The sequence below is a fragment of the Eschscholzia californica genome, unplaced genomic scaffold (assembly GCF_041429995.1).
Source record: "Eschscholzia californica isolate CP2 unplaced genomic scaffold, dmEscCali1.0.p SCAF_2, whole genome shotgun sequence".
In the NCBI taxonomy this organism is placed as follows: Eukaryota; Viridiplantae; Streptophyta; class Magnoliopsida; order Ranunculales; family Papaveraceae; genus Eschscholzia; species Eschscholzia californica.
The window spans coordinates 30,950,418-30,962,738 of record NW_028238309.1 but is presented as its reverse complement, the minus strand read 5'-3'; the positions used below and the strand labels follow the sequence as shown (position 1 = coordinate 30,962,738).

Below are 12,321 nucleotides of genomic sequence, written 5' to 3'. Positions count from 1 at the left end.
TGTCTGAATAGGCAAAGAGTAAGAAGGGTCCTGTTTTGCCTTCAGGTCTTGGGTCTCTTGATGAGGTTATGGAGGAGAATGTGGGTTGGTCTGTTGTTACTAATAAGAGGAATAAGAAGTTTGGGAGTTCTATGGGGCTGGCTGCTGCTGCTTCTTTTGAAGACAGTGAGGTCACTCAAGCCAAGAGGCAGAGTGTACTTGAGAGTCATTCTAAGGAACATCTCTCTTGTAGTACTATGAAGGTGGAGGCCAGGATGGAATACACTGAGGATACTATCACAGGGAAGGCTGTTAGGGAGGAGGTGTTAGGTGAAGGGGAGGATGTGGATGGGGTGGCCACTAAGGTGGCTTTATTTTCTCAGAAAGGGACTGGTAGGGGTTCCAAGGCAAGTTTGAGAGGGAGGGTACCCTCTAGAGTGTTATCCTCATGAATTTGGGTAGTTGGAATGTTAGGGGATTGAACAATCCCTCAAGAATAAGAGATGTTAAGGATCTCATTAGTTCTAAGCAATTAAGTTTGTTGGGTTTGGTTGAGACTAGAGTACAAGAGAAGAATAAAGTGAAGGTGCAGAGAAGTATAAATCCTTTTTGGTCTTTTTTAGATAACTATGAGAATGATGAGGGTGGGAGAATTTGGGTGGGTTGGGATCCTAGGTTACTGGATGTCCAATTGTTGTTTACATCTGATCAAATTCTTGCTGTCTATGTGACTTTTTTGGATGGTGTTGGACGTTTAGTGGTTGTGGTTTATGGTAGGAATTCCAGGGACTTGAGGAAGACCTTATGGAGGGACATGAGGGATTTATGTGCTTCCTATGAGGTTCCTTGGATGTTCGTGGGGGGATTTTAACTCCATTTTGAAGAGTGAGGAGAAGATGGGAGGGAAGCCTGTGAGGTTGTCTCAGTGTGAGGACATGAGGAATTGCTTCCAGGATGCTGGGTTGTTTGACTGTTCTTCTGTTGGGGCTCTTTTTACTTGGTTCAATGGCCAGGAGGGGGAGGAGGCTATTTGGGCTAAGGTGCTGTTTGTTTTTTTATTTTTTCAGATCTGAAATCTGAATTGGGACCAATCTCTTGCTGTAATGTAGCAAAGGTGAATGCTTCAGATTTTGCAAATGAGATTAAATCGTTTGATGATATCCTCATTGGTGGATTTGTTGGTGAGAGACTAGCTTATGGCCTAGTTCATAGTGTACTATCGAGAAAGTGGAACCTAAAAGGTGACATGAAGCTTACGGTACATGGCAATTCAGCCTACGTTATACACTTCTTATCTGCCGAAGATAAAAGACGAGCGTTGGAATTCGAGCCTATCTTTATTGCTGGTCGGCTTTTTGTCGTTAGGCCTTGGCGTCATAATGTTGAAAAAGAAATGCAAGAAATGAAGACTATACCAATCTGGGTTAGTTTTCGAAATATACCCATTCTTCTCTGGAATTCAAAAGGTATTTCGTACATTGCTAGTGTCTTGGGTGTTCCATTAATGCAGGATAGGAGATTCCATACATGATGTTCAGGTCCAAGTTGAGTACTCTTGGAAACCAGCTAGGTGCGGAGAATGTCAAGTGTTTGGGCATGATGAGAGTACGTGTCCTAAACAGCAAAAAAATAGTGTAGACCTAAACACCACTATTGGACATAAAATAACACCTAGAAATGCTCGAGAGGCGGAAAACAGTGTGAATAGTCGGTTAGGATTGAACAAGCAAGTCCAAAATAACCAGACTACTAATGTTAGTGGAAGAAATGTAGGTAACCAAACTGATCTGAGAAATGGTGGTGTTAAACAAGGAGGGGGCAGGAAACGACCTGCTGTGGTTAATGGTCGAGATTCACATATACATAACACAGAGGAGGTAGGAGAAAGAGACGGTGGATGGCCAATGGTTCAGTCAAAAGCAAATAAGTTCACTATTGGAGAAGGCCAATCGGAAAAACCAGATCACCAACGTCGTAAGATAGCAAAGAGGATTGGGTCGGCACATAGCCCACCAATGCTGCATGATCTCCTTCCGGGTAACTCTTTCTCGGTCTTAACTAATTCTGAGTGTATGGAATCTGAAACACCTAATCGAGTGCCTGAGGGGGAGGCATCGGGAAAGGACCACAACCACCGTGAGGAGGAGATTACCTCAATGAACAGCCCCCGGACAGACCACATTGCAACACAGACTACTATGTGCACGAATGTTAATCGTGAGACCTCTGAGGGGGTCGAAATACCACCCCAATAGTTTTGATGATTAATTTAGCATGCTGGAATGTGAGAGGTCTTAACGACGCTCTCCGCATGAAGAGTGTGCGAGATTTGGTGAGATTGAGTAGAATTGGATTGTGTGGATTGTTAGAAACTCATGTTCAGGAGGTTAATAAGACTCGTATCCAACGAAGTCTTAATTCCAATTGGAATTTTATTGATAATTATGTGGCTGTTTCGGGAAGCCAGATTTGGATCGGTTGGGATCCTAGTAAGGTCGATTTTACTGTGTCCCATGTTGGAGGACAAGTTATTGCAGGTGGAGTTCGATTCCCAGATGGTTCGGGGTTTCTTTTGGCTGTGGTGTATCATCGCCGGGAGCTTTGGAGGGACCTTAAGTTTCTTACGATGGGTTCTGAGGCTCCGTGGCTAGTGCTAGGTGACTTCAACACCACGATGCTAGCCAATGAGAAGAGAGGTGGTAACAACTCACCGTCTCAAGGTTCCAATGAGATGTCTGATTGTGTTACCAATTTGAGACTGTTTGATTGTCCGTATACAGGTTATTTCTATACATGGTCTAACAGGCAGATGGGGGTTGCAAATGTCAGTTGTAAGATTGATGGGGCTCTAATTAATAGTGGTTGGTTGACCTGCTTTCCTCTAGCTAAAGTAGATTTTCCACCGTCTGGAGATTCAGATCACTCTCCTATTATTATACCGCTTGCTGCACCTAACATACACCGGCGTACTCCGTTTCAGTTCTTCAATGCCTGGACGGAGGATCCCAAGTTTCGAGCTCTTGTTGATGATGTATGGAAGGTCTTAGTACAGGGTAATTCGATGTTTCGTATGGTGACAAAACTCAAAGCTTTGAAGGCTCGTTTGAATGAATGGAAGAAAGATCGGTTCAATTGGGCGACGAACCAGGTAACCATTAACCGGAATTTTTTACATTCAGTGCAGGTTCGATTGCAGAGAGATCCAGCAAACCCGGTTTTACGGAGGAAAGAGAGAGTAGCTACTTGAACCTATAGTAACGTTGTACGGGCTGAAACAACAATGCTCCGACAACGTGCTAAAGTTGACTGGCTCACTCTCGATGACAGCAATACAGCTTATTTCCACAACTCTATTAAGGAGCGAAGTCTCGCAATTCTATCATTCGACTCACCAGAGAGGATGGTTCGGTGGCTGAGGATCCAGTGGAAATAGCTAATATGTGTGTGGATTTTTATCGGGATTTATTCGGTCGAGAGGATGAGGATAATGAAGCATTATATCACATATCTAATGTGGAGTTCTCACGCCCGCTGACGGAAGCTGAAGGAGTTCTTTTTTTTTTTTTTTGAACAGTTCAACAGGGATTATAGGACCCTGACCCTATCCATTAAACAAAAAGGCTAATACAAATTATCCTACACCAAAGCAAAACCATAAGAATCAAAACAAAACAACAATTAGAGAAAGCACTCAGCTTCCAGTAGGCCAGAATCTACGGATGCGAACCACACCTCTCATGTCCTGCTCCACTATAGCAGTCAGCTTACTAGGAAGCTGCTCTATATCCAATTGAAACACTCCATTACTACTAAGACGCGAAAGAAAATCTGCAGCCTGGTTAAGCTCCCGAAAAGTATGGTGCACCTCAATTGCTCAAACTGCATCATCAAGCCTCTAATCTCCTGCAATAAACTCCAAGCAGTCCAAGGGGGCTTCCCTCCATCAGCTCTTAGCACAGTAACCACATTTGTTGAGTCAGTAGCTAGCAACACCCTTTTAAGACCTCTATCACCAGCTAGTTTCAGACCCAAAAATACTCCTTGTAGCTCATGGACAAGAACACTACTAGGATCAGCTCTCCCAGTCCCAGCAGCAATCACTGTGCCAAATTCTTCCCTAAGAATGGCTCCATAACCAGCATAATCCTTATCATAAGCTCCATTAGTATTAATCAATACTGAACCTGCAGTAGGAGCCTTCCATTTCAACCCCTTCACACATTTAGACACCATATGCTTAGTAATGTTCAATCTAAGTAAGAGATTAGTGTTTTCTGGTATAGCTTCAATTCTCCCACACCATGCCTGCACTTTAATCACAATCTCCTGCATGATAATAGCAAAGATAGTACCTGCACCCCTACTAACCTGTTGGAAGGCTCTCAAATTTCTTTCCCTCCACACATGGTATATAAAAGAGGTAAAACCCATACAACTCACTTTATGCACAAATTTATCACCCCTAAAATGAGTTAAACACCATCTCATGGCACTGTCCCAATCAAGAAATAAGCTAGGCCTCAGCCCAACAACCCCAACAGGTCTCTCCACACCTCAACTGAATAAGAACACTCAAAGAGTAAGTGGAAATCAGTTTCATCTACTAACCCACACAGAAAACATCTTTTAGGAACATAGAAACCCCAGGAGTTGAGCTTCATGGTGGTCTTCAAACCCCTTTGCATAGCAACCCAAGTAATAAAGGAATGTTTAGGAATAGCCATGCTAGACCACACTAAGTTATGCCAATCCACCTTATCACCCTTATGTCTAACAAACTCATAAGTGTCCTTCAAATTAAAGTCACCATTCTTGCTAACAGTCCATACTGCTGTATCCTCCACCACTCTCCCAATCTCAATGCCCTCCATAGACCCTAATATAGGTTGCAGAATGGGCCTTAGATGAACTGGCACATTCCAAACACCATCCTGAATAATAACAGAAAGAGGCATAGAAAGAGGGAGATTAGCAACAAACCTCAGATTCTCTACATAAGCTGGGTAAAGAACACCCTGAGGGTGCCAAGCATCCAACCACAGCTTAATCTTGTCACCCTTGCCAACCAAATGAAGGATAAGAGCTCTAGCCTTCTCCCTACTGCCAAGAATCCTCCTCCAACACCAAGAACAATCATGGAGAATCTCCATGAGCCAAAAATTCTTCCCTTTGATCAGATTCTGCTTCACCCATCTGACCCAAAGAGAATTCTTGTCACTCACTAGGTCCCAAACATGTCTAAAGTCCATGGCCTCATTTAGACTCTCAATACTCCTTATTCCCACTCCCCCTTCTTCTTTAGGAAGGAAAGCAATGTCCCTCTTAACAGCAGGCCTCTTAACACCCATATCCACCCCACACCATAGGAATCTAAAAAAGATAGAATTGACCTCTTTAAACACCCTCTTTGGCAAAACAAAGACAGTGGTCCAATACACCATTACCCCACATAACACAGCCTTAATCAACCAGCAAAAGAAAGATACCTTGTTTTCCAAGACTGCACTCTCCCTTGAATTTGCTCAATGAGAGGAGCACAATCATTATAAGATAACCTAGTAGACACAAGAGGAAGCCCAAGGTATCTAATAGGAAGAGAACCCCAAGCAAACCCTAATACTTGCTGAATTTAAGCCATATCTTCATTCTCTGGACCAGCCCAAAACATAGAGCTCTTCTCACAATTGACCCCCAATCCAGTACCCTTCTTTAAGCAAGTCAAAACCCTGTTCAGAGCATACATAGGCAGAGGCTTCATCCCCTCTAAAGAAAACCATAAGATCATCAGCAAAACACAAATGTGTGACCTTAGGCTTCTTGCATCTAGGGTGTAAGTGAAAATGACCCTCTCCCTCCTCCTTGAGAATCAAAGCAGAAAAAACCTCCATCACCATAACAAAGAGGTAAGGAGATATTGGATCCCCTTGTCTCAAACCCCTGCCACCTTTGAAGTACCCATAAGCACCCCCATTCACCACTATAGAGTATCTCACAGTGTCATAAGCTTTCCTCAGATCAATCTTCACTGCACATCTAGCCAAACCAGACTTATAATTATAGTTTCTAACTATTTCATGAGCCATCATGATGTTATCCTGAATCCTTCTACCAGAAATAAAGGCTGATTGGTTCTCACTCACCAAAGAAAAAATCACCATCTTCAACCTCTCTGTCAGGATCTTAGAAATGCATTAAACAACATTACAGCAAGAGATTGGCCTAAAATCCCCTAATAAAAGCATTAGGAACCTTAGGAACAAGTGAAACAATAGTAGAGTTTACCTCCCTAAGCATTCTACGGAGTCAATTTCGGAGTTTTCGTGTCTTTCATGTCTATAGAGAAGCCAATCAGGCTGCAGATTTCCTGTCGAAGATGAAGCTTGGACCGGGGGTGACTCACTTGAATATTAGTCAACTTCCGGTGGAATTAGTCAATATCGTTAATGCGGACTCTAGAGGTACAGTGAGAATGAGGAAAGGGTGGGGCTAATGAGATGATGTAATTTGACTTCCTTGCTGTTTTTTTTGAGTTTTTTTTTTATTTCTTATTTCTTTGTACTCGTTTCGGGCTTCTCCCGCTTATCAAAAAAAAAAAAAAAAACAAGAGTAGAGTTTACCTCCCTAAGCATTCTTCCTGACTTGAAAAAGTTTTGGATGGCTGCCACAAAATCATCTCCAACTATGCTCCAACAGCTCTGAAAGAAGAAGGAAGAGAAACCATCAGGCCCTGGAGCTTTCTCAGACCCTATAGTAGACAAGGCAACAATCTCATCTCTACCAACTGGTTGGATTAAAGCAGAGCATTCCTCATTGCCCAAAGGATGCTAAAAATGAAAGGAGTCTAAGATAGCATCTTCCTCTTCATGCCCCTCTGCAGTCCCAAGCATTCTCTCATAGAACTTTACACACTCTTCAATAACCTGCTCCTGCTCCTCAACCATTACCCCATCTTCTCCCATCACCTGCCTAATAGAGTTCCTAGCCTTTCTCTCCTTAATAGTGCTATGGAAGAACTTATTATTACCATCATCTAAAGTGAGCCACTTAACTCTAGATTGCTGCCTCAACATAGATGTTTCAGCACAAACCTTATGAGTATAACTCTCCACAGCCCTCCTTTTAACCTGTCTCATAACAGGATCAGCAGGATTCAACTTCAAATCTTCTTGGGCCCTTTCCATCTCAACCTTTGCCTCCACCACCTGCTCATTAAAATGATTGAATTTGCCCTTTTTCCACTTGGCTATACCCCCCTTCACAGTCTTAAGTTTTGACACCAGCCTATACGTAGCATTGCCTTTAACTTGGTTCTTCCACACTTCCTCCACCATGTCCAAAAAACCAGGTTCCTCCCCAACAATTGAAGAATTTAAAAGGTCTCCTGCCCCTTACCACCAGCATCTCAAGGCTAACAATAACAGGAGAGTGATCAGAAGTTCTTGGAATATCAAACACCACCTTGGAGCCAGGAAACAACTCAATCCATTCAATGTTAATAGCCACTCTGTCTAACTTAGCCCAAATAGCCTCCTCCCCCTCCTGACCATTGAACCAAGTAAAAAGAGCCCCAACAGAAGAACAGTCAAACAACCCAGCATCCTGGAAGCAATCCCTCATGTCCTCACACTGAGACAACCTCACAGGCTTCCCTCCCATCTTCTCCTCACTCTTCAAAATGGAGTTAAAATCCCCCCACGAACATCCAAGGAACCTCATAGGAAGCACATAAATCCCTCATGTCCCTCCATAAGGTCTTCCTCAAGTCCCTGGAATTCCTACCATAAACCACAACCACTAAACATCCAACACCATCCAAAAAAGTCACATAGACAGCAAGAATTTGATCAGATGTAAACAACAATTGGACATCCAGTAACCTAGGATCCCAACCCACCCAAATTCTCCCACCCTCATCATTCTCATAGTTATCTAAAAAAGACCAAAAAGGATTTATACTTCTCTGCACCTTCACTTTATTCTTCTCTTGTACTCTAGTCTCAACCAAACCCAACAAACTTAATTGCTAGAACTAATGAGATCCTTAACATCTCTTATTCTTGAGGGATTGTTCAATCCCCTAACATTCCAACTACCCAAATTCATGAGGATAACACTCTAGAGGGTACCTTCCCTCTCAAACTTGCCTTGGAACCCCTACCAGTCCCTTTCTGAGAAAATAAAGCCACCTTAGTGGCCACCCCATCCACATCCTCCCCTTCACCTAACACCTCCTCCCTAACAGCCTTCCCTGTGATAGTATCCTCAGTGTATTCCATCCTGGCCTCCACCTTCATAGTACTACTAGAGAGTTGTTCCTTAGAATGACTCTCAAGTACACACTGCCTCTTGGCTTGAGTGACCTCACTGTCTTCAAAAGAAGCAGCAGCAGCCAGCCCCATAGAACTCCCAAACTTCTTATTCCTCTTATTAGTAACAACAGACCAACCCACATCCTCCTCCATAACCTCATCAAGAGACCCAAGACCTGAAGGCAAAACAGGACCTTTCTTACTCTTTGCCTATTCAGACATATTAAATGACTGAGGCTGGACTCGAGCAGCTACCAAACTTTTTGCAGGAAGCAATTCAAAAGAACTACCATCCTGAGCACAAGTAGGAGCAGAAGAGGAAGGGTACAGAACAGTAGAATGCATAGCCTCGGGCTGAGCCCCCTTATTATTATTCAAATTAGTCCTAATAACCCATTCCTTGGTGGTCTCAGACTTACCAACTGAACCAACACCATCCTGGTCCCTCGCATCCATCTTCCCACTCTTAGTGACATTGTGTCGAACACTGTGTCTGCATCTTCCAACTGAATGTCCAAATGAGCCACAACTCGAGCACTTCAATGTCTTCAAAGCATACTCCACCTTAACCTCTATCCTCCTCACACCATCCACCAACAAAGGAATAATCAGAGGAAGCAAACAAGGTCTTGAAGGTTCCTCAGGACTCTTCATGGAGTTGGAGATGTATATTGCATTGCAGAGAACAAGGTCTTCACCTTGCCAAGGTCCTTATAGGCAATGGTGAGAGCACTGATTTCTGGTTTGATGTGTGGCACCCCTTGGGTGTTCTTTATTCTTTCTTGGACCCTTTCTTTAGGCTTGATAGCAGGCTTAATGCTTCAGCTAAGGTCAGTGTCTGTATCTCTAATGGTGAATGGGCTGTTCCTCATATGCTTCAAGGAGCTTTGGTTGAGATTTTGGATAGATTACCTGAGGTGGGTATTCAGGTTGGTTTTGATGATGAGAGAGTGTGGACTGCAGGTAAATCTGGCACCTTTACTCTTAAAGAAACTTATGAGGTCATTAGAAGGAAAGAAGAAGTTGTTCCTTGGTGTGATATTGTGTGGTTTTCCCATAACATACCTAGGCAAAGTTTTATCACTTGGGTAGCTATGAGAAGGGCCTTGAAGACCAAGGATAAGCTTCACAAGTGGGGTGTTACTCCTGACAATACTTGTGTTTTATGTGCTTGTTATGTGGAGGATGATTTTCATCTTCTTTTCTCTTGCAGCTTTTCTTGTGTTGTTTGGAAGTCTATTTTGGAACTTCTTGCTGTTTCTAAGATATCTAAGTCTGGTTGGACTCAAGAAGTGGCCTGGTTAGTCAAGCTTTTTGCTGGTAAGGATATGGTTGCTCTTGTTGGTAAATTGGCCTTTAATGCCTATGTCTATCATATTTGGCTTGAGAGGAATAGGAGGGTCTTTACTGGTAAAGTTGAATCAGAGAGGGAAGTCTTGAGAAGAATTGTAGCAGACATCAGGATGAAGTGTACTGGGTTGAAGGTTAAGGCAAAAGATAACCAGAGGAGCAGGAGGGTTGCCCTCAACTTTAATCTAACTTTTGAGTTTGCTGTTGCTGCTGTTACTTTGTGTGAATGGAAAAAGCCTGCTATTGGGTTTGTTATGCTCAATGTTGATGGCTCCTTTTGCAGGGATTCAGCAGGTTATGGTTGTGTTATGAGGGACCATAGAGGTCAGGTACTTGCTGCTGCTCATGGTGCTGCTGATCCTGTGTCTGTAGTGCACCATGAGCTTCAGGGGGTGGAAAGAGGGCTCCTGCTAGCTATTAAGTATGGCTGTGATAAGTTGGTTGTTGCTACTGATTCAAAGATGGTGTATCATCTGCTTACTAACAGTAACTTGGCTCCTCCATGGCAGTCAAAGTTTTTGGTTGCTAAGATTAGGAAATTGATGGGGCAGCTGACTTATTGTAACACTATTCATGTATTTCGTGAGACTAACCAGGTTGCTGATTGGCTGGCTAGTCATAGACCTATTCATGGGGATGAGGAGCTTGGTCCTTTAGACCTTGGTATGGAGCTTCAGAGATTGATCATGGAGGAGCAGCAGGGAGCTGTGCGCCAAAGAGTGAGATAGGTTGCTGGGTGGCTGGTCTGTTGCTGGTCACTTCTTTTTGGTTGCTGGCCTATTGTTACTTTGTTGATTTTGTTAGTTTGTGTGCTGTTAGGTTTATCTAATAGCTTTGATTTGTGGCTGTTTTGAGTCTCATTATAGTTGTTATAATGAGGGATGATTGTTTTGATCTTTTAGTTCAATAAATGGGTCAGGGTCCCTTAATCCCTGCTGATTTCTGCAAAAAAAAAAAAAACAAAAAAAAAAAGCAAACACTCCTTACCCACCTCTACTAACACCCTAGCAAAAGACATTCGAGACTTACTCTTAGTTGGGCCATCCAACATTATAGGAGCTCCAATGTGACTGGCTATTTGTGCTAGACCTCTACTGTTCCATAGAAAACCAGGGACGTTTCGTAAACATACCCAAATAGGAAGAGTTTCAATCTCCTCAATTTCCTCTTTAATAAACAATTTCTATGGACGAACCACAAACAATCTATTGGCTATATAGATCGGTTCCATATCCAAAACTCTACTTGTATCCTCCTCAAGATCAAAACGAATAATGAGAGCAGACTCACCTTGAGTAGTGATATGCATATTTCCCTTCGGCCTCCATAATCTTCTCAAAATATTAGGAATCAGTATAAAAACAGGTCGTCTACCAAAAAATAACCCACCAGCCAACTCTCACAATCTCTAATATCCTCTGTAAAATCCGCAGTTGATATCACCTGAACTTTCTCATCATTCACTACCTTAGGTGGTACAAACTCCAATTTCTCTCTAACAACTCGCTCATTCTTCTGAAAGAGAGAAGACAATTCGAGCGAGAATAGGAGTGACCATTTGGATTAGAAGAACCCGATCCCTTCTCAAAAAAACCTTCCTGTTTCGAAGGTAGCTTAATTCTAACAGAACCAGAGCTTCCCTCACCAGGAGGAGGGAGAAGGGTTTTCATCTCCCTATCCACCAACATCCTACAAAATAGGAGCTGCCGGCATGAAGGAGATAATCGGCGCTAGAAAACAAGCACAAAATAAAAAATCCAAACAGCAAGACACCCAAGAAAATCGGAGAAGAAAGAAGGAAAGAGGCAGCGCCACCAATCCCAAGAAATCGCCCACCCTAGAGTTTCTCTCTCCTCTTTTATACAAAACACGTATTGGATGTCCAAACTTTAAACTTGAATTTCTCATTCATCCGGAATCGTATTCGAGTGATTCTAGGCTCTAACTTGAAGAGCTCGACGAGACGAATGCAATGGCGCATTCCATTTCTGAGTTTAACGAATCGGCTTGAGCCATAATCGGCTCCGATTCTAACAATCCCCCACATGAATGAAAATTCGAGGTTCACTATTATATAAACAAACATATTGTACTGACATACTGACACTAGAAGAGCTCATATGCGGAACTTCGCTGCATCGGAAGAAGGTAGTCTTTTGACTTTGTACCTTTCCTAGTGAATAACTACAAGGTCTACAAGGACGATAGAGAACATTTCGTCTTGAACTGAGTCATGGGAATTGTAAACCAACATAACTATCACACAGCTAATCCCTTACTTAGGTTCTCGGTTGTGTTCATTTCGGCCCTGAACAATCCCGAATTCATGTGTGATTTAGAAAAGTCGGCCTAGATGACCTTCCCACAGAACCGGCATCAATTCACACACATATAGGTTATCCGTAATAAGGTATCCTGTTATACCTCACGTTAGAATCAAGTTCTAAGTTTTCGGATTCATTAAAAGCTTAATGCTTAGCCTCTCACTGCAGGCAACACTATGGTCATCCTAGGAATGGGCAAGAGATAGAAACCTCTTATAGTGTTACTGTCGAGTCAGGATATAGCTTCAGTTTCCCTTTGAACCTAGATTGTGGGATCTTCAGTCATCTAGGTAGGGTTTCACCATGCCTTTACTCATTTACTTTAGGCGTTTTTTCCACATTCCCCTTGATGATCCAAT

General features: G+C 42.8%; 2 protein-coding genes across 2 annotated transcripts; one reads left to right on the top strand and one right to left on the bottom strand.

Moving 5' to 3' along the window:
* Nucleotides 1-2,239: 2,239 nt before the first annotated feature.
* On the top strand, nt 2,240-3,226 carry LOC147557387 (uncharacterized). The gene is made up of 3 exons (XM_086658835.1): nt 2,240-2,803; nt 2,960-3,052; nt 3,164-3,226. The coding sequence occupies exons 1-3, from the start codon at nt 2,240-2,242 to the stop codon at nt 3,224-3,226; spliced, it is 720 nt and encodes a 239-aa protein (XP_086514961.1).
* Nucleotides 3,227-3,759: 533 nt separating this feature from the next.
* LOC147557386 (uncharacterized) lies at nt 3,760-8,942 on the bottom strand. Its single transcript, XM_086658834.1, has 10 exons — nt 8,549-8,942; nt 8,120-8,464; nt 7,691-7,908; nt 7,372-7,647; nt 6,900-7,181; nt 6,597-6,803; nt 5,683-6,158; nt 5,466-5,564; nt 4,533-5,349; nt 3,760-4,305 (listed from the first exon to the last, which is right to left on the bottom strand). Exons 1-10 carry the CDS (start codon nt 8,940-8,942, stop codon nt 3,760-3,762), a joined length of 3,660 nt encoding a protein of 1,219 aa, XP_086514960.1.
* Between the last annotated feature and the right edge of the window lie 3,379 nt (nt 8,943-12,321).